The sequence below is a fragment of the Myiozetetes cayanensis genome, unplaced genomic scaffold (assembly GCF_022539395.1).
Source record: "Myiozetetes cayanensis isolate MyiCay16 unplaced genomic scaffold, myiCay2020 scf6-25, whole genome shotgun sequence".
Classification (NCBI taxonomy): domain Eukaryota; kingdom Metazoa; phylum Chordata; class Aves; order Passeriformes; family Tyrannidae; genus Myiozetetes; species Myiozetetes cayanensis.
The window spans coordinates 50,611,495-50,633,773 of NW_026087853.1; the positions used below are offsets into that span (position 1 = coordinate 50,611,495).

At 43.6% G+C, this 22,279-nt stretch overlaps 1 protein-coding gene across 1 annotated transcript; it reads right to left on the minus strand.

The window, feature by feature from the left end:
- Nucleotides 1-767: 767 nt before the first annotated feature.
- On the minus strand, nucleotides 768-21,009 carry RIC3 (RIC3 acetylcholine receptor chaperone). The gene is made up of 6 exons (XM_050334845.1): nucleotides 20,846-21,009; nucleotides 13,489-13,712; nucleotides 11,767-11,845; nucleotides 9,561-9,654; nucleotides 5,104-5,252; nucleotides 768-4,015 (listed from the first exon to the last, which is right to left on the minus strand). The coding sequence occupies exons 1-6, from the start codon at nucleotides 20,991-20,993 to the stop codon at nucleotides 3,525-3,527; spliced, it is 1,185 nt and encodes a 394-aa protein (XP_050190802.1). The 5' UTR covers nucleotides 20,994-21,009; the 3' UTR covers nucleotides 768-3,524.
- Nucleotides 21,010-22,279: the final 1,270 nt, after the last annotated feature.

A 22,279-nucleotide genomic window follows, 5' to 3' on the forward strand; every position in this document is an offset into this window, starting at 1 on the left:
CTGGGGAGGGGAGTCAGTCTGTGGGCCAGACCCGTAACTCGGGGACACAGACTGGCTCTGAGGGCTGTGTTGGTTGGGCTGGGCTGTGAAGTGGGGCTGGGTGGTGGCTCTGGACGTGGCACAGGCCCTGCCCCTGGGTTGCCCCAGCTGCTGTGGGTGGCATTCCTGTGCATCCCTACTTACCCCGTCTCTATCAGTGCACACCCAGCGTGGGGGGCCAGATGTGTGCAGGTCTGTGGGGGTGGCCCTGGGCTGGCACCCACCTCAGCTGGTGCCCAGGAGCCAGCCTGGAGCTGGTGCAGACCAGAGGAATCCAGCTGTTACATCTAAGCAAAGTGTCACGGCAGGTGCAGTGGGATGCCTGTCCAGTGCTCTTGGGTTTGTGCCTCATGGATCAGCGCATTCTCATTTCCTTGAGAATACTGGGGGATGATTTAAGGGCCTGGCTGAACACGGGGGTGAGGCTGCCACGTATCTTCCACTAGACCAGACTGTTCAAAGCCCCAGCCAACCTGATCTTGAATCAGGTTTACAGGAAGGGGGCATCCACACCTTCTCTGGGCCATCTGCTCCAGCGCCTCCCCACCCTCATGACCAGAGGCAGTTGCCTCAGCCTGCCCCTGTGTGCCATGAGCTCCGACTCCTCCCCACCTTCTCCAGGACTGAGCCCATACCACATGTATCGGGGCCTTTCCTGGGCTGGGGAGACTGGGACAGAGAAATCCATAGGCAGTCACCAAAGTCCCAACGAAGAGAAGAAGAAAGCATTTTTACTGTTGTTTTCTTGGTTTATTGGTTTGGGGTTTTTTAATTTGTTTATTTCCCGACTTGAAAAGAACTCCTTGTGAAGCAGCTAGAGGGGCCCTTCATGCTGAAGGCCAGCACTTCTTCCTGGCAGAACTGCCGTCTGCTGCTTCTCAAAGGAACAGCTGTCTACATTCTTGGCTTGATCTGTTACTATTCTTCGTGCAAGACTGCAGAGGGTCTCACTTCACTCATTCATCAGGGAACCTTCTGGTCCTCAGACTGAAGAAACCCCATCTCCAGGCCCCAGGGATGTCAGTCGCCCTCTGTGTCACCTTAGCACAGCAGCCTGGTAGAAGCCAACTCAACTCAATTCCCTTTTCTAGAGGATCAGAGCAGGGGAGCTGGCACCCCTTCAGGAGGGGTGGGGGCAGGGGATGGGAAGGAAGAGCTCATGCCACCTGTGGCAATCAGCAAAATAATTTGTTGATGCCAGGAGATGGAATGAGTGAGCCAGCAGGATGGCCAGGAGTGGAAGCTGGGACTCCCACCTGAGTGGGGGCTGGACCAATTGTAGGGTGCTGGCCAGGCACTCCTGAGATGCTACAGTCACCTTCCCATGAGATCCTGTGTTGACTATGACCAATGGCTGCATTATCTACACTAACTCCTAGAATGACCTCCATAATATTACCTGGCACATTTGGAAAGAAGAAATTCCTAGGTCTCAATGCCTTCATTATTATAATTTTACTGAATTAAAAAGAGCTAGTCTCAAATTGTTGATGTTACAGCCTAAAAAACCCCAGAACTTAAAGTGGCACCAGCAAAGCAGTATGTGGACATGGAAACGGGAAGTTTCCAGAAAAAGCCTCTTACTCGAGAGGTCACAGGAGCACAGATGCTGTCACCAAAGTGCCAAATAAGGGAGGATGACAGCATTTTTATCCTTGTTTCATCGTTTATTTTTCAGTGATGAAGGTGCGGAGGTTGGGCCGCCGGTGCTCCCAGAGCTGTGCGCTGGATGTCGTCGCTTGAGTGTTGGCAATGGTTCTCAGGGTGCAAGGGCTGATGCTCCTCCTCTTCCCTCTCTTTGTCCTCCTCCTCCTCTTCCTTCTCTTCCTCCTTCTGCACCGTCGATTGCCATGTTTCAGGCCCAGGGGAGATGACTTCTTCTTTGGTGGCTGTGGGAAGCGCCTCTTTGCTGTCCCACGTGAAGGTGGGCAGCAACCCACCTCACTGCTCCAGCTGCTCCCTGGCATGCTGATATCCCTGGGCTGCACGACATCCCCTGGCGGGCACAGAACCAAGCCCTGCATGGCCTTGACAAGGGAAGCGAGGGCAATGGCACTCTCGGGAGAGGCGTGATTTTGTTCCCGCTCCTCTGCTGCCTCCTGGCACATGCCTTCCTCTTCTGCCATCATGGGAAGTGGCCCTGTGCTCCTGTCCTGCACGAGGGTGGGCAGCCATCCACTCTGCTTCTCCGGCTCCCCTTCTGTCCAGGTATTCATCAAGGGCCTGGAAGCTGCAGGAGTTTACAGTGCCGGAGCAGTGAGGTGACGTGACAGCACAACCAAGCCACTGTGATGTCAGTTGTGACTGGGGCCGAGTGTGGCCCAGTACATCGGAGTTTGGTTGTGATGGGCCCATGGCCTGGAAAATGCTGAGATATTGGAGAAGGAGGAGGCTGAGGGCTCCTCTCCTGAGGCTCACTCCCACCTGCCGTGTTGCTTCCATGAGAAAGGCTGTCCCTTGGGCACAGGGACCGCCTGCCACCTCCCCTTGTGAGCCCTTCGCTCCAGCACCCTCCTCATCCCATACCCAGGTAACCCTCAGCAAGACAACATTCCAAGAGTTAAAAAACCCCACAGGTTTCCAGGAAGAAGGGTGGGTTCAGTCTAAGGGGCACCCTCTAAGGGGCTGTTCTCTATTTTTACAGACAAACCTTAACACTGCTTGTTCGGTTTTTAATTTCTAAGGATATTTTTGTGCTCTCACATATTATAGTCCACTTCCTGCACTCACCTGGGAGTTTCACCACATCTATGGCAAAGTTAAAGAACAGCTCACAGCACTTCAGTCTTGCTCTCACAAGTAACACAACATGGATTAGGCCACTGTTCCTGCAACAGAGAATAACTGGGAAATGGGCTGTGGGTTGGGGTAGCATGTGAGTTTTGTGGGTTGTAGTGGCAACAGTTTCTTGGGCGTACAGCAGCAATGATGAGAAAGTCGTGTGTGTGACTGTGATCTGTTCTGCTGATCAGGTAACATTTAGGTAAAAGAAAGAAGGCATACTTTCTCCTCCAGCATCCTGTACACTCATATATATATATGTGTGTGTGTGTGTGTATACATATATATGGATTTGATTAATTTTCCTAACTGGTAGCACACAGATGTAGCACTGGTAGCGCTGAATTTTTTTGAAAAAGTCAGAGGAGACATTCGGTTAACTCTGGGATGACAAAGGGCAAAACTAAGGACTGTTCCCTTGGAACTGGAAAGAGTCACAAATATGTGCTCCACACATCATCTGCTCCAAGATACCAGGCTTCAAAAATCAAGGACAAAGCGCTGTTGGCAACATCATGGTAACCCACAATGAAAGTGCATGAAAGAGGGTTCCAGTTCAGGTAGGTGATGTGACTGGTACCACGAGAACGAAATTGGTACAAGGACATGAACACAGGGAAGTCTCCATTAGGAACAAAAGCCTTACAAATGACACTTTATACTCTCTACCTTTACCATCCAGATAACATCCCCTATGTTCCCTATCAATCAAGTCCTTTCGTGTTGCGCTTTCTCAGTGTGCCTGAAGTTTCATCTGAATCAGTGGCTTTCTGCTCTTCTAGTGCTGCACTTTCATTTTCTGACTCTACAGACATGTCCTCTTGGGTTGTCTCCTCAGCTTCACTGCAGCTCTCAGAGTGGAATCCAGCATTCTCTGCTATGACAGCAGGATCATCCCCATAACAGCAGCAGCAGTCCTCAGTGCTTTGGCTGTGATGAAGGTCCCCCTTCTCTTCACCAGTGAGAGTCGCCTCATCCTTTTTCTGCATTAAATTCTGACCACCCCTTCCCGTGGTGAGATCAGTTAGCAGGGTTTCATCACAAAGATAATCTTCATCTTCCATGCCCTCCATTCTTTCTGCCAGCTCTTCTGGAGAGGGTTGGCTCAGGTCAGGGTAATCTACAAGGACTGTGTCCTGTTTGCGCTTGCAGCAATTGGAATTATCGTAGACAGGATAGGTCTCTTCTGGATAACCTTAGGAATAAAATGATATGCAGCTTGAAGTATTAGCAGCATTTAAAAGTAGAACTGACTTAAGTGATGAATGCAAAGTTTGATAGAACAGTTGTGTTTAGCACTGTCAGTGTGTCAGCTATTTAATGCCATGTGTACACTGCAGCATTAAATCCATGGCAAGAATCTGCAAAACGTGACTTCTTGGGAGACGATGGCAAAAGAACCACTTATTGTCAGGGAGCCAGGTTATCAGCCCTGACTTGGAGTAGTGAATATCTGAGCTTTGCTGAAAGCTATGGGAGCTAACAGGTAAAAACTGTGTGTCTCAGATCTTTAAACAGAACCTTTTTTTTCTGTCTACAGATTGACTGATGCATGTTTTGAAGACTTTTGCTGTAGACAGCATTACTTAGAAAATGGAAAAAACAGATATGTCAATGACTCTGCATTTCATTTTAGAAACACCATCATGAACTTCACTTTACAAACAGAGCTCAAGGCCACTGTTTTGGATCATTTCTGAAAGCTTTTTTAAAGGCAAGAAATTAAGTCTGCACTTTTAAAATTCTAGTAAGAGTAGCTCAACTAAGTAACTTGAAAACACCAAGGAATGGGAAGGACATTAAAATAAATAATTTTTAAAAGACAGACTTCCTGGAGTTGGCTTTTACCACACTGGAGCAAACAAAGAATGACTAATCAAAAGTAAAAGCTGTAAGTTATCTAAAACATAATAATTCTGATTTCCAAGAGTTTTATGATTGATTGTCATGAAATCCAGCACAGCAAAGTAAAGGAAAGATATAAAACTAGAGCAGCCAAGCCCCAGCAGCAGATGGAGTATATGTGAATATTCATATGCCACTTTTGGCAGCAGATAGTGTAGTGTTGTAGTGTTTACACTAAAGGCAATGCTTGGTGCCTCAACATCTTTTTGTTTTTCCATTATGGTTGGAAAAAAAAATATTCCTTTTGCAAAGGTTTGAACACTAACTTCTGGAAAGGAAGGGTGAAGTTAAACCTAAACTTTGGAACTATTTGGGACTATAAGTAATCCTTATTCAATTTTTCTCAAAAGGGTAATGGTAAGAAAAGCTCTCGCTTACCTTCCCAGTCTTCCATGTAGGGAGCTTCTTCAGCTTCCTTCTCAGGAGAGCTGTCATCTATGAATTTTCCTTCTTTCATAACTCTAGTAATTTCTCGGAGTTGTTGAAGTAACAATTTTTCCTGGTCTGTTGTAACATTTTGAGTCCCGCTAGAAAATATTAGACACCAGAGTTCAGTCTGCTGTTATTACAAACTGTTAAAAGAGTTTGAACCCAACTGTTTGCTCCATCCCAGCAGCACAGTCTGAAGAAACCTGTCTGTAGCATCATCACTACTCAATATGTGCATGTGCTCTGCACTTCAGCTCAGTGTAGTTCTTCCCCCCTTTATCCAGAAATCCTGCAAACTTAAACAGGTAAAGGAAGGCAGGTAAAGCCAGTATGAGAGCAAGATTAAAGTGACACACAAGCAAGAGTTGTGCTACAAAAGACACTACAGGGATTTCTTGCCTTTATAAAAGTGTTAGGAAAGAATTAAGAGTGTTTGAAGCATTATAAGGAAATGTAATTCTGAACCTCTGCTACATTTGTAGTTTGTGTGGGCTGATCAAAATTACTCAAACATCATTATCCTCAAGACTCTTATGATTCCTCATTATGACCATTCAATTTGCAAGGCCTCATTAGGAAACTTCAACTGGACAGATCATGCTGTTATTATAGAGAGTCAACAATGCTGCCTGGTGGGGAGGTGGGGGTAGAGGCAGGAAGGAAGATTTAAAAATGAAAAGAAGGTATTACATTTATTACATTTAACTTTAACTTGCCCTTTATGATTAGAGAGTAGGAGAGGATTTTTATCAGATTAAAAGCAAAATATGATTCTCCACTGGTTCTACACTGCTGAGTCTAGTAATTACTACAGCTCAGGTAATATAATTACTTACTGCTGTAACAAAAATGCTTCCAACAGATAAGATCATGTAGTCATGACACGTTATTTTCTCTGGAAAGCAAACGGCTCCTAAAAATCTTATTGACAAAAAAGGAGTATTTGGAGGGTGGTGGTCTGTGCTCTACTAACTCAGTAGGTCAGAGTAAGAAAGACATTGGCTGTACTTAGAGGTGAAAATGGTTCTGACCGATGGTGCTTGTTTCATCTTGAGTTTCAAGGTTAGAATTATGATATCTTGATCTTTAAGTTGTCCTTGAGCAGGTGTTTGTGTAAGTGCCAGTTCAAGACTCTCAGGGGTCTGAGGCACTACTCTAGTGCTCTTTTGGATCTTGCTGTGTTTTAGTCAGGATCTGTTGCTTCTAGTTCCTTGGAGAGGGTGGGCCTTGGCATGCACAGAATGCTGAACTGCAGGCAGTGTGTGAGGTCAGAGAGGTGATCTCTGGTGATCTCTGGACTGGAGATCAGACACACATAATATCCAAGAGTGAATGCTCAGTGAATCTTAGGGATGAAATGGGAAGAGAGGAGCTGGGAACAGATTAATGATTTTGGCTTTAGGTGGTTAGTATCTGTCTAAGCCTTGTTTCAGTTACCTGAATTCTCATAAACTTGCAGTGCTCCTCTTCAGTTTTATCTCTTACCAGCTGCTGGGACTAGAGCAGCACTCCAGTAGGTACTTTGTACCACTCTACATACACAGGAATGTTGGGTGACACGATGGCTACTCCACCAAAGGCAGAGTGACACTGGTTCAAAGCCAAGCATCCTACTGCTGGTTGGTGCAATGGCGATGGGAGTTCTGACCCTGGGTTAGATTTTTTTTTTGGTACAGCTGTAAACACAGGTGTCTGTGAACCCAGCTCAGGAGCAGGCCTGCTGGTTTCATTAGCACCTACCCAGATTAAACTGCTTGACTGAGATCACAAGGCAAAACATCCCTTATCTACACTTTCCCTGAGAGGCACTTGGCCCCACATTTTGAGAAACTGATATCCCAACACTACAGGGAGGCTGCACTGAGTCAAGTTGTGCTGGCAATCTGTTCTACAAAACAAGTGAAGTTGTGAGGCAGCAGCGTCTTCTCAAAAGCCTGGGTTATGCAGATGTAGAATCTGAGACGTGAATTAAGAGGCCCAAAAAAAGGAATGGTTTCATCAGCTAACTGCCTTTGTTTGAAGCTGTAAGCTCTCTGTATTTGTAGCTCCAATGCAACCATTACTTTTCATAATGGCAATGATAACATTTTGTAGAGTCCCAAAGTGTTCACTAACAAGTAAAGTAAAGGTTTCTTATTCTTACTCTGAGGAAGAACATTTCCTAAAGAGCCATCGTGACTGCAGTGAAAATCCATAATCTAACATGACATCTCAGACATGTTAACTGGTGCTTTCTTAGCTTCATGATCTTAAAATAATCGTTATTGAAATGCAGCTACCGCCCAAAAATGGCACCCCACAGAGCCTCTTGCTCTTCCATATCACGTTTGCTCCGTTTTTGGTAAAAAGGAAAGTTTTTCCAATTGACAGCCTAGTAAACAGGACAGCATATATTATTTCTTTGAAACAGAATTTCTTTCCATGGTACAGCATTCTCTGAGAATAAACTATCCTTCCCAACTCATCCAGATTTCGAGAGCAATTTTTTTTTTTTTTAAGAAAATACACAAAATTAGAATGTCTTTGGATTCCAAGAATCTTCACCAGATGCTCCATCCTGGAGCAGTTCATCAAGGAGGAGAATGCTCCTGAGGACACTGAGGCACGAGCTCAAACCTCAGCACTCTTACAAGCACTGTGTGTTACTGCGTTTTGTGACAATGCAAAATATGCCCTTTAGTTTGGTTACTAATACTTCACTTGTCCAGCTGGCTGCTGCTTTATCATATCTAGTCTAAAGGGACATGGTCTCATCTGATGTCTTTCAGCATTAGTTTAAACTTGATACCAGTTATTTCTGTCTTTGACTTTTCTGTTGCAAGGATTTCTGTTTAATTGCTTATAAAAAAATGAAACTCAAGTAATTTTTGCTGTCTTCTTTCCTTTTTATTTAAATCTATCAACATCCAGACTGAACAAGCCTAGCTCAGTACTCTGTGCTCTAAATACACTTCCTACCATACATTTTATTCTAACACATTCATCCAGTATTACTGAACTTAATGAGTATCACAGTGTAGATTAAGAAAGCTTCCAAATCTGTGTATTTAAAAACAGCTATTTGCTCCATCTAGAGGTGCTTTCCCCTTCCTCTTCAAAGAGGCTACATACAAAATTCTTTATTAGATTCAGATTCTGATTTCCCCTGAGACCTTTAGATCCATGCATATAAATAGTTTGGTTGAACAAAGAAGGGAAGTTCCACTAAATAGAGGCTTTGAGCCAATAACACAGAGTGGAACAAATACTGGATCAGACCCTAAACCGATTTTCTCCATAAAAAAATATCCTATCCTGAGAGTCAGCACAATAAGCCTATTTCTGTCAGCTTAAAGGTACGCACAGAGCATTGTGTCAGCTCTCCAGAACAGAGAGGACTAACAGTCACAGTGGTATCCTTCTGTTCCACTAACAAAACCAGGGCAGCTCAGGGGTTCTCCTGCTGGAACCTGGCTGAACATGGGCAAGCTCAGCACCTCGTCTGCCTGAGCTGAGTGCAGCTGCAACACAGGCCATGCAAGAGTGGGCAAAACTACACACTTTGAAGCATAAATGAACAAAATGTGCAAGTTCAGCACAGAGTTGTTCCTACAGAATGGGTTAAAACAGGCCTTGGCTGGCCCAGACAAAGTTAACATGCATTACAACCTGAACAGCTATTGGTTTTGATTGCAAACCTCACGTTAATATTCATGGTATTTCCATTTTCAGACACTGCAGTTATGCACTGTCCTATTGATCTGTTCTTTATACTCCTTATGGAAAACACAGGCTTGTTTCCAGTGTTTCTTTGTAATGTAGAATAGTGGTATGGGGTTTTTAGCAAACATTAATAAACATAATAAAATGTTAAATGCCAATTTTATAACTCTTTTGTCTTTTATATTCAGAAATTAATGCATGAATTTACTGGTTACAGGGAGGAACTAATTTATGTAATCAGATATTATACAATTCTGCCTTTAAAGAAATATTTTATGATTACTCTAACAGGAATTTATATAGATTTCAATTTGGAAAAATAATCCATAGAACTGGAAAAGAATAATTCAGGATAGTACTTTGGTCACATAAGACAGGTTGATTTAATGTATCTTTAAATGTAGAGGTTTTATATTCTGTTTACACCTACCTGTCATCTTCTTCCAAATAACACACTGTAAAAAAGGGAAAGGTAGGGATAGTTTCTATTCTGTTTAAGGAAAATGAAGTTGGAAAAAAATATTTATTTTACACATTGATGCTGAAAAGAGAAAAACTGTAGAACAAAAAGTGTGATCTGTAAAATCAAATTTCTACAATTTGAAGTAGCAATAAAAATGCTATTTTAATGTAGATAATGCAAGAAAGTTTAATTTCTAATCAGAGCAGGATGTCTCCTTAAAATGCTGTAATTTGATACACACCTGTCATACATAGGTCCTACTCTGTTGATTAATTTTTCCATAGCTTCTTCTGTCTCTCTCAGTCTTTCCTGGAGTTGAGTGAGCTCATAGTCAGCTGTAAAATAAAAAACCATCCCAAGATCTGTCAGTAGCAGCTTTGAAAATGTATCTCTGTCCCATTATCACAGGTAGCATATGCTGTAGCAAACCAAACTGTCTGTGAGGAAACTAAAGCATTCAGCTTAGAGAGTTCTACCTGCTTTTCTTGGCCTAAGAAGGTGAAGGCTACTGCCAATGGTAACAGGACACACAGAAAACACCTTCTTTCAAATGCTCTCAAGCTGCCTCCCAATAAATGGGTGGGACACTGGAAATGCCCTGGAGATTGAAGTCAGGGGACAAAAAAATTTTGTGTGTGTTTGCTTGTTTGTTTATTTTCCCTAAGGAAACCACAGTGTTTCGCTGTCTACTCCAGAATTAACAGTTCTCATGGAATTTCCCTCTTAGGACCCTGGGAACAGAAACCAAAAGGTCATTTGAGCATTTTCTAACGAGTCTAAAGTTTGAGAAACCAATTCTTTCTCAAAGAGAATCAAGTTCATGGGCTTGATGGCTTGATCCAGCCCTGCCCAAGTGTGCCAGGCTTACTGGGATGAACAACAGCGGTGTCCCATGGAATCTGCCTGGGGAGCAGAGCACACCATTACCATGATTGCACTCTTTTCCAAAAACTGTGGCTATAGTACAACAGTGGACACACATGCAGGAACACCCATTCTGGCTTTCATTTGGCCAAAAGCATTAACAGGTCAAGATGCAGCAGCATGGATCTCAACAAAAATACTTGAGCTCCTTGGGTTGGGTTTTTGTAGCTCGTGCTCAAAACCCCATAACTGATATTCCACTGCCCCCCACTGCAGAACACAAGAAACCAGTCTGGGTGAGTGAAATATTCAGCTGCTACGGGCACATGGCAAAGGCACAATGGAACTCCAGTATGGCAGGAATGGAGAAATCCATCCACAAGCATCCATCTTTTAGGAAGATTTCTATTCTGCACAGAATGTCATTACTTAATGTATCACTGATGCAATTATTTTGCACGTCTGAGACTTTAAACACAGAGGAAGGTAAACTGGCAAAGAGAAAGGAAGTTACTCCCTCCAAGTCACTATGTAAGTAGTGACTCAGTCTTCAGATTCCTAGTCCAGTGACCTGTCGCCCTGCTCTGCTACAGCTTGCCATGAATGCTTTAGGAATATAAATGAAGAGCTCTAGAGAGAGGCAGAATAATTTTCATCGCTAGTTCTTTGGGTTATAACAATGGCAAATGTTTAACTTACTGCAAACTTACTTTCTCTTACAAAGCATTAAGAGAAAAAAACACAATTACCATTGCTAATAAACTGCACAAAATTGCCAGGCACAATGCAGTACAAGTGCACTGAAAACACAGTCCATAGCACTGAGTGCATTAGGTATTCCTAATATGCACATTAATGTCAAGATAATTACAGCTATGTTAAGAGAATTACCTTACTGCTAGCACTTTCTGTAAAACACTAAGTACTTTTCCTTCCTATTACAGTTTAGGCAGCTAAACACAACACGTTTAAATGCTGTTATTGTAAGTACTCCTCCAATCTCCAATAGTAAGCTCATTAATTTATCTAATAAGTGTCTGCAAATAGTTGAATCTATTCTCACCCATGTTTAGGTAATATCAAAATAACACTTCAGAATACTATTTGCTTTCTTTATTGCACGCAAGAAAACTTTGCCCATTGCAAAAAAAAAGGAAGGGACGAATTAGGGGAGTGCCTGATAAAGGCTAAGAATTCACAAATTCAAAGAAATAATACTGTATCTGTGCAGTATTACCAGACTATTATGGATTACAGAATAATTATAGATGGACATCCTATTATCCATTTTTAATCATTAGCTACACAGCTTTTCAGCAAATCCGTACAGTTAATTCAGCGAACCTCATGAAAAGCCGTTCCTTCCAGAGGGGCTTGGGATCAGGCCACTATTGCAGAGTCTCATTAGCTGAATGAGATTAGAAAGTGATGGTGCAGTAATTCACTTTAACTCTAGCTCACTCCAACACAGAAACTTCTGGCTTGCTCTTTATGGGGGGCAAACAGCAGCTTTACAGTGTGCCCAGAACTCGAAGAACCATGGGCCATGCCAACAGCTACACAGATATAACTCAAATACTCACTAATTTTCCTCTTCATGTTTCCAGGTGTAGCAGCAGGGCATTTCCGCTCTGCAGGAGTAGTTCTTCCCTTGGAAGCCAGCTGGGGAGTAAAAAAAAGATGACCCTTCTATGAAATACCACAATAGTACCATATAAGCCCCAAAGGCAACAGGAAAAAGTACAGAAAACTAAAACATGCCAGAAGGGAACCACAGAAAAGCATGCCCGGCAGCAAAAACAGCCAGCCATGAAAGGTGCCTGGGACATCTCGCCTGCTGAAAACTTCCAAAAGACACTTTGAAAAAATGATATTTTTAAGCATACTGAAAGCATAACTCATAAAAAATAACATCTGAATTCTCCGTTCCTCTCTTCTGTGTATAGGAGGGAAAAAACTAATTTGGCAATTATTGTGAAATGAGGAGCAGGTTCTGAAGGAACTACATGTGACCCACTCGTGCCTCTTGCAACGATTTCTGCCATTATTCCTTCCCAACTCTACACCTGCAGCACAGACACTGGCTGCCTCTATATGGACCCATAGAATAATTTAGTCTAAAAATATTTTTAAGATCACTGAGTCCAACTGTAAATCTCACACTGCCAAGTCCACCACTAAACCATGTCCCCAAGTGCCACATTTACATATCTTTTAAACACCTCCAGGGATGGCGATTCAACCACTTCCCTGGGCAGTCTGTTCCAGTGCCTGAACACCCTTTTCAGTGAAGAAATTTTTCCTAATATCCAATCTAAACCTCCCCTGGTGCAGCAACTTGAGGCTGTTACTTGGGAGAGAGACTAACCCTCACCTGGCTACAATCTCCTTTCAGGTAGTTGTGGAGAACCGTAAGGTCGCCCCGAGCCTCTTTTTCTCCAGGCTAAACACTCCCAGCTCCCTCAGCCACTCCTTATCAGAGCTGTGCTCCAGACCCTTCTCCAGCTCTGCTGCCCTTCTCTGGACAGAAGGTGCACGTTATTTTTTTCATCTCCTCTGTGATTGGTTCACCCAATTCATTCTTCACACTGTCCAGCTCAGACTCAACTCTTTGGACACTGCTCAGGCTGGATTTAGCCCCCATTTAAAGGAAAAAAGCCCCCACATTTCCACAAGTCCGCTTCTCCCTCCTCCCACACAGCCAACTGTCATCACCTACATGCAAATCATGTCTGTGTAACAAAAATCTATGAGAAGTTCAAATCCCAAGTGAAACACTTGAGGGAAATTTTTTTTAAACTAGCTTTCAACCCATTCCTCAGCTGGTGCATTTACAGCATGGTCAATACAATCTTACGAACTCCCACTCTCCAAAAAAGTGTTGCTTTAGTTCTAAAACATACACAGTTACTCTAATCCCTCTCTCCCCCTTTAAATACATAAAACAGCATACACAGTACGTATAATATGTAGTCACAAATAAAGAAAAAGAATACCATGTGTATATTAAAAATTAATCTAACATTGTTCTAGGCATACTCATTTCCGGGGGAAAAAAAGTCCTTAAAAAAACTGTAAGAGGTCAGAGGTCACTGCAGGATCAGAGCAACTTGTCCCTGTGTTCTCAGCTACAGTCACAGCAGAAAACATAGGGTACTCCAATCTTGTGACCACCAGTCAAAGGTCCAGTGTAAGCATTTTCTTTGAGCACAGCTGAAAAGGAACGAGGTACACAAATGAGAGTATCATTTCTTTTTCAAAGTCTTTTGTTGTTTCCCTGACTTTTCAATCTATGTTGGTCTTACCTTAAATAAAATGTACAGTATATATAAAAAGATGCCAAATCCATATATAGGGATGATCTGCCCCACAAGACCTCTCCCAGTTCCACCAGTGCTTCCACTGCCACCTCCACCTGCCTTGGCTTTGGCAACTGCTTCAGCAAGGTGAGACCTCGGAAAATGAGGGACAGCTCGGCCGTCAGGAGTGCCATGGGAATGCATCCTCAGTGGAAAGCGACCCAGCTTGCCTGAAAAAAAACACACAATGATCTTTTTTCTTCAATTACTTTTCACCCTTTCACATGCAGCCTGAAGCTGCAGCAGGTGCAGCTGACCTATTTTCTCTACTTGTAAATGCACCGCCACTAGTGAATAAGTAACCTGTTGCACTAAGTCTGTAAACTCAATCCTCTGTCACTTGCAATCTGCAGTGCTAGGAGTTAGGGTTTACTTACAGCAATTTATTTTTACTCCTATAAAATCCCAGTAACATTACACCATTAAAATCTTTTAATTTTAAGACGAGAAAAAGCTGGCATGCAATTAACAAAGCACAGATTTTAGCAGGTGTGTATATATATATATATATATATATATATATATATATAAAACTTGTCTGAATACCCTATGAATCAGCATCTCCAACAGGATGAACCTCAAATTCTTTCTCATTTCTCTGCTCAAAAAAACTCTCAACAACATATTGGTTTTCTGCTGTGAGCCTGATCTTTCAATATTATGCAAAGGTATATTAGTGTACAAACCACCACCAACCCAACACCCTGATACACGGCTGCAGTGTTTGCCCAGTATAGATTTTCGGCTATGGCCATAAGAATTAGTATTTTACCTGATTTTACCAAGCGAGCAACAAAAGATAAAGTGGTGGCTTCTCAGGCTGTTCTCCTTAAAAAGGTCTAAGGCAATGTAGAAAAGGAGACTGAATATAGCTTGGGGTGTATTATCTTTGGCATTTTAGAGCGAAAACATTCAGAGGTTTCTAGCCTTTCTGGGCAGAGGCAATATAAAATAAGAAGGGGAGTAAGCATATATGGGTGTACAGATGCTAGATAGGACTGCAGAGAGCCTGAAAGGGTGCTACTGATGATTTCATCGAACTGAAAGACACGTGAGCCTCAATAAATTTAAGCTCACACATTATTCTGTTATCTTGCTGCCATCAATTCAACAATTTTGCCATCCAGTTCACTATTTTACTCTCTGTGTAGTTGATATCCTGGTTTCTGTCTTCATATCGAGCCTGCACGCCCTTCCACTGACTGGCTCTGGACTGAACCCCTCAGCTAGTCCACCATGGAGTTTAGTGGCAGGTGGCGTTGGATGAAAGCACCAGAGACAGGATCTGCCAGGCTGGGCTGCAGCTCACTCCCTGGTGCCAGCTGTGCCCCCTCCTTGGCACATGCAGCCTGGACACTGCTGGCTGGGGCTGGGACAGGCTGCGTGAGCTTGCAGAAAAGAAATGAAAACCAGGTTTGAAACTGCACTGAAAATAACTAACTTTAGTTCTCTGAATAGCCAGCTGCAAATATTTTCTATGAAATGCAAGAGAAAAATTTCTTTAACATTTGGTCCTTCTGGGAAACACCATCATAGGAAGCTAAATTCCTGAGCAGAGAAAATTGTAGTAAATACTTACTAGGAAGTGGTACCGATAATTCGTGAAGTCCTACTATTAAAAACACATTTTTCTTGTAGATGAGAGCACACATTCTATGAGTTCTTCTTCAGTGAAACTGCCAGGGTACACCATCACTGACTAAACCGGCTCTCAGATTAGCTTAACTTTGAGGAAGCTGTTATCTTGCACTTAAATTTTGGTGAATTATTCAAAGTCTGTGATGGAAAGCACAGCATCTTATTTACAAGTCCCACTGCTCCAGCAGTAATGCCCTGTAGCAGTAGGTCACTGTGGAAACGAGTGTGGTGTCGTGCAGAGAGCAGTATCACTGAGGTGGGGATGAAGCAGCAGGGTAGATAAACCTTTGTAAAACATCTTATGCAAATGTTCTTTATTAAAGAAAAAGAGAGAGATAAAGAAAGTAGAAAATCACTGTCAGAGGTGAAACTGTATTTAAAGGGAATAGTTTTCTAAATTATCCATAGGGCCTCATTTGTGATTTAAAAGTTCCAATTCAATTAAAGATAATCAGGCCAAAGGGAGACACAATAGACATTATCAAAATCATTTTATAGGGGAATTTCATGTCTCCTAAATCTTCCTTGTTGATTTTTAAACTTTTATAATTATTTCATTATTTTAAAAAAAATACTATTTGCCATAGCTTTTTAGTGTGAAGCATCCACGCAAATTACAGACAAAATTGATGGCACAGGCAACTTAAAAGCATCACACGCTCTCCATCAATAAAATCAAGTGACACTTGTATGTGAGAACAGAAAGGCACACGTGGATGTGTCCACATGTGGATGTGTCCCTGCCTGACACACCATCCAGCTGCCAGTGCTGATGGTGTGCACTTCAACAGGACCAATTTTCCATGCTGTGGGAAGAGCACTAACTCCATTTAGCTTTGAAGGGTGCCCAGTGCTGCTCTGCTTCCCTGAGACAGCCCGAGGGCTGCCTTCATGCAGACCTGATTGCTTCATACGATAACTCCACCGAATACACCCTGCCTGGCTTTGCAATCTTCTACCTAAGATTTATCCAACACACTTAATAATTTTGTCACTTTAATGCTTCAAATCAACTTTGCAAACAAGCTACAGGGCAAGCAGAGCATGTTTTGTCTAATCCCATCCCTTCAATAGCTTTAAGTTCAAAAATGAAATCATGCCCCAGCAAATACTTGTGTTGTTTAGAAGACTGTAGGTTTCTGAATGTAGATGAAGTTCTTAATGGCATTTTCACATTAGAATGACTATAGGGTTTTTAATCTTTTAACAAAATATTGACACTCAACTGAAAAAAAAGCAAATCTTAAAAACTGTAACACAACTAATACAACAGCCAACTAGATGATGATATTCAGATCATCCAAGCAGCTTTTTTCCAAGAAAGCCGTTATATGTTCTACTTAATGTGGCTTAGGAATTGCTACTGAACCTGACCTTTACTATTTATAAAGTTATTTATACTCACATTACTCTATGATTCAGCAAGTCTTAGTCCAGGAAATACGTCTTTTCTGCAATATCTGAGCAGCAGTAAAATGCTGTGACACATATGTACACATATTAAAAAAAAAAAAAGTTTGACATACAGTACATTGCTACAGGAGGTTTGTACTTCCTTCATCAGGAGATTTACAACACATGGCTTCAGTTATAAAATGTGCATGTTTTTCAGACCCCAGAAGTGTAAGAGGAGGATTAGAGATAGGAAATGTCAGTCTGGGAAGCTGTGACTTGTCCAAGATGACATCAAAGCAAAGGATGCTGTTCTTGTTGCTCCTCCAATCTCAAAGGAGCAGCTCCTCAGGGGCACCCACAGTTCTGCTCATGCTCTGCCTTTTTGTTTTTGTTTCCATCTCAAAACCATGTTCACACTACTTTGGTTTGGAAATGCCAAGACTGTGTTCTTTCCAAGTAAGACATTTACTGTTTCTTACTCCCCATGCAAAACAAACCTAACAAAACAGCCTCAAGGACACACCAGCTTGAACTGAAAACAACATGTGACGGTGGGATCCAGAACCACCTTCCTGCCTCAGGAATGTAAATCCCAGTCCTACATCCTATCTTCAAACTGTACACTGACTCCAATGAGAGATGCTTAGGTGCCATTTACATTTTCCCGGTAAAATGTTGATCATAGTGACTGAAAAAGAAAGCCACCACTTTTTCAGACTGCCACAGGGATCAGAAAGGAAATCTACTTTTGTGAGATTCAGAACTCAAAGATTTTGGACATTGTCCTCCCCTGCTCTGTTGGACTTGACATTTAAAGATGTGTGCTCTAAGCAAAGCTTTTGCTAATTAGGATATGCAGGACCTCCCTTTCTGGTTGAAGCCTTCACCTCAGGACACTGGATTCAATCTTTGGCCCATCTCAGCAGTGTATTTTCATAAACTATTAATTTTCTCCCCCTCTCTATCCAATGAGGTGAATTGGCCAAAGGGTTATAAAACTACAAGTGGCACATACAGAAACACACATGGACTCCATGATAACATCATAACTTTATGTTGTCTAGACTGAAAATGCCCTTCCAGGTTTTCTTGCATAACCTCCATGTTTGGTATAATACCTTAGAATAATCTACACAGAAACCGCTCTCTTAACATTTAATCTAAATTCTCTTTCAAGCCATTACATAATTTCTACTGCTATTCTTTAACACCCTTTAAGTTCTCGAACATGTCTGCCCACAAAAAGCCCAAGTAATGAATCCTTTTTATAACACTCCAGTTCATTTGGTTCACTGTGGAGGGAACTCTCTATTTCAGTATTATACACTATCACAAGACCTATGTTTTAGATTTTTTACATGGGCAGTCATTTATATTTTTCTAAGTGTTTTTATTCTCATTCTGGCAATCTAACATGAAGGTGAATAGAACAGTTCATTTAGTTCTCGCTCTTTTACTGGTATTTACAAAACAGCTGTAGCTCTGTTCCCAGCAACACAGCTCTAGAAACCTACCCCACAAGATTAGAAAGTATGACAATTTTGAACTCCTTACTTTAAACCTCCACACAGGCATTTTTCATGGACACAGTCAAACGCTTGAATATTTTTTTATTAAATACTGCAGGTGCAGGTTAAAAACACAAAAACCAACCCAAATGGAAAAATCTTCATTTTCTTCAGGACACCTGCAGGCAACTGGTGTGTGCACTGCATAAATCCAAGCTGAGCAGAGGTACTGCCTGAACTGTCACGTATTTTTCTTGTAAAGCTGATGCCACTTGATTGTTTGAAAGAATGCAGACAGACTGCTACTGTCATGGAGTTGTACGTTTTTCCTAAAACTACCAGCTTAGAGAGTACCTTTACAAAATGCATGGCATGTATTTATGAACACTAGACTTAAAATGTACTTTTTAGACCGCTAGTAGCCCTTTTTTTCCCCTCTTTTTTACAAAAGACAAAAAAATTCCAATGCCTGTCCATGAAGTAGACTAGAAACGTGATACGTGCACAGTATGGTCTTTAAATTAGCTTTTTCATATACATGAAGCTATTACTGTGAAAAAGAACAACATTCCCATCTGGAATATAATATCAACCTCTATAGTTCTATGCTCACCATTTTCCTAAAAGAGACCTCTGAAAATAGCCTTATTAGAGAAAGTGCCATTCCCATGCTTAAAGCCTGTTTCAATAAGAAGCCTTCTGGTAACAGTGAGTTCTAACAAATGGCAGTAAACTTTAAGCATGTATTATTCAGAGACATTTTGCCCCCAAGACTACAATAAGCACTTTATTAACTTCAAGAATGACATGATTACCTCAAGTCCCTGAAACTCCCGTCAGGTAACTGCAGTTATCAGTGCACCGAAGAGGACGACTAATGACAGAGATATGAATTGAACTGCTCAATCAAGATTTATTCTTCCAATAAAAAAATAACTTCAGGTGAAATAAAGTTTGCTCTGCAGAGCGAGTGTAATGAAATTCCTGCTATCAAATTGAAAATATGGGCTATAAACTCTCATCTGAAACCGATCAGCTGAGGTATTACATCTTCAGCCAAAGACAGGTGCTGGGGCTCAACAGGAGAGCAGGCTGCGTGCCTGCACTGCACCAGGCACACACTGACTCCTGTAGTCTGAGCTCTGCAGGATGATGGGAACAGTATTTGTACTACGCAGTGATGATGGACAGAGTATTTATGCTACCTATTTTAAGCATTTAAAATTGGTGGTGATAAGTCAGCTTATTACAGCACTGCTCAGGTATGAGCATCATTCATCAGGCAGATGTCACTGGAAATAATTTGGGGGCAAGATGGGTTTCTTTTAGAGCTTATTTTTCCGTCAGCCAAAGAAAGACACACTGCAACATTAACTGGCAACTGCCTAGGACGGCACTGCTGCGGGAGAATGGTGTGACAAACTCCATCACCTGGCAATACTGCAGGATCAGTCAGGAGCTGCACGGGGAAAGAAGTTAACAGAGACACAGGTAGCACCTCCCAGAGCATCTGCTCCCATGCCTGCTTCAGGCAGGTGACTCCACAATCCTCACCAAGCTCCTGTATTGCCTGCTGGGCCTTTGCAGGGCCCAGCACGGTGCCCTCACAGCACTGCTCCTGATGTGCTGTCAAAAACTCGGCTATCGTTCCAGGTTTGCAGTGGTACGAGATTCTGCAACGAAACTATAAACCTGTAAATCTACAGTGTTGACAAACCAATTTTCAAGTTCCTACAGGCCAAGGACACACATGGTAACCATGGAATGGTGACTGTACAATGGAAATCGTACATTTCAGTTCTAGGTAACATTGTTTTAGCAGTAGCTTCAGCCTAAAGGTCCTTATAAAACCTCAGTAAGTGAAATCCATGTCACTGAAGTGTGCAGACAGGGAAGAACCAAGCTGTTGGAAGGATGCACAAGATGCAGCCACTGAACACGAGTTCCTGTGGGACAGCATCCAGTAGAACCTGTAAGTTCTCTGCACTTCTATCAGTCTCACTTTGGCTTGCGGGCAGCCCTGGGCAGAACTCCTGCTCTGCCAGGACCTGGGGCAGAGAACTGCCCGAAGCACCTACTTTGGTAAAGTGCCTTGGGGAAAACCAGCCACAGTAGAAGGCAATTGGCATAAAAAGAATGGGAGATGTTTGTATGAACCCATTCCTCCAGAACTGAGGAGGGGACACGCAGAGCGGGGGGGCAGGCAGGAAGGACACAGGACACAGCTCGAGGGACAGGACGTGAGCCCAAATGAGTCACCACGTGGCACAGCATGATGAGAACCTGGTGCATGAAAACAAAACGTAAAACGCTGGGAGCAGGAAACTAAACAATGAAGGCAATTGAAATGAAATTTTATTTCGTATGCAACAACAAAACCGTTCCGTACAGAAAATAACAAAATGAAGCTTTCAAATAAAAAGTGATGTATCACAACGAAAAAAAAAAAAAAAACAACCAGAAAACAAAGAAGTGGTAAGAGTATGTCACTTTTCCGCAGCTTTAACAGCCCACACATAAATTAAATGAAATTGGGAAGATTTGGGAAAAAAGAAAAAAAAGAGAGATTATTGTTATCTCAGCGATAATAACGAATGAATCCTCTGACACTCCACACGTGCCTAACGGAGGAGCACGGGGGAAGGGGGAACTACGCCGCGTTCCCACCCCGGGCGGCGGAGCTCCCTCACGGTGCCCCCGCCCCGCAGCGGGGCCGGGCCGGGAGGGGCGGGGGGGAGCGACGGCGAGGAGCGGCCTCTTACCGTCGGGCGGCGCGGGCGCGGCGTGCGGCGCGGCCCCGGGCTCCTGCCGGCCGCCGGCCCGGGGCAGGAAGGTCCGCGGCAGGAGGAGGGAGAGGCAGAGCACCAGGCACGACACGGCGGCCACCCGGCAGCACGACCAGCCCGCCATGGCCGCGCCCGCCGCCCGCCGCCTCTGCGCAGGCGCGCGCACGCGCCCGGCGGGGGCCTGAGGGGGGACCCCGGGCGGGATGGCGGGATGGGGAGGGGGGGGAATAGCGGGATGAAAGTGTTGGGATAACGGAGTGAAGGTGTTGGGATAGCGGGATGAAGGGATGAAAGTGTTGGGATAACGGGGTGAAGGTGTTGGGGTCCGGGGCCAAAGGTGCTGGGATGCCGGGATGAAGGCGTTGGGAGCCTGGGAGGAAAGGTGTTGGGATTTTGAGGTGTAGGTGCTGGGATCCCTGGGTCGGGTCCGGTCTGGGTTGGGTCCTTGTGGAAAACGCCCCGAAGCTCAGAAGAGCAGAACAGGGCAGAGAGAGCACAGGAGAAAGGAGAATGGCTTCAAACTGGAAGAGAGTAGGTTTAGATTAGATATTGGGGGAAAAAAATCCTTCGCTGTGGGGGTGGTGAGGCACTGGAACAGGTTGCCCAGTGAAGCCGTGGATACCCCAACCCTGGAAGTGATTGGATGGGGCTCTGAGCAACCTGCTCTAAGGCAAGGCGTCCCTGTCCATGGCAGGGGGGTTGGAACTAGACAGGCTTTAAGGTGCCTTCCAACTCAAGCCATTCCATGATTCTATGAATTTTCCTAACCCCCCATAACTGTTTCCCAGGCTCTCACCCGCTCCTTGCCTGTAGCACAGCAAACCTGCTGGGGGAAAAGGAAAAAATCTACACTGCACCCTCTTTTTCATTGCTGTGCAGGATCAGAGCTGGTCTCTGCTGCTGGCAGTGATGGCAGGACAGGGCAGGTGGGCACAGGGTGCCCAAAGCTCTGCGTGTCCTGCCGTGCCATGAGCCAATGGCAGCAGCAGCAGCACTGTGGTCCCTGCTGCTCTCCCTGGCCTGGGAAGGGGCCAGGACCTTTCCTATGCCAGGACTGCTGGTTGGGGGGGCAGCTGGGCTTGCAGGGGCAGGAAGGCGTCTTGGCTAAAAGCACTGGTTTGAAGCCGAGGGTCACCTGGATTGTCCACGTGGGTTGGTTTCCCTCCTCTGAGCACACAGGAAAAGTGTAGAAAAATAGAGACCATACTTAATTCAATTTACTGCAACTAAGATATTTAAAAATTATAAATGTGCATATATTTTCAAAAGAGAGCTTGAAATATGCGTATTTCAGTGCATTTGTTTGGGTTGCTGCTGTGCAAAGTCATCTTGAAATGTCCTTCCTAGTACACTAATGCTAAAAGATCGAAGAGGGAAGTTCAGTGTTTGCACTCGTGCATTTTCACCGAC

Bases quoted from the DNA above. Each gene is read 5' to 3' on its own strand.
- RIC3 (XM_050334845.1), bottom strand. From the start codon at position 20,993: ATGGCGGGCTGGTCGTGCTGCCGGGTGGCCGCCGTGTCGTGCCTGGTG. The intron at 9,655-11,766 runs GTGAGTATTTGA...TTTATTTTACAG, and splicing joins AAACATGAAGAGGAAAATTA to CTGACTATGAGCTCACTCAA. The intron at 4,016-5,103 runs GTAAGCGAGAGC...TTTATTCCTAAG, and splicing joins CTACATGGAAGACTGGGAAG to GTTATCCAGAAGAGACCTAT.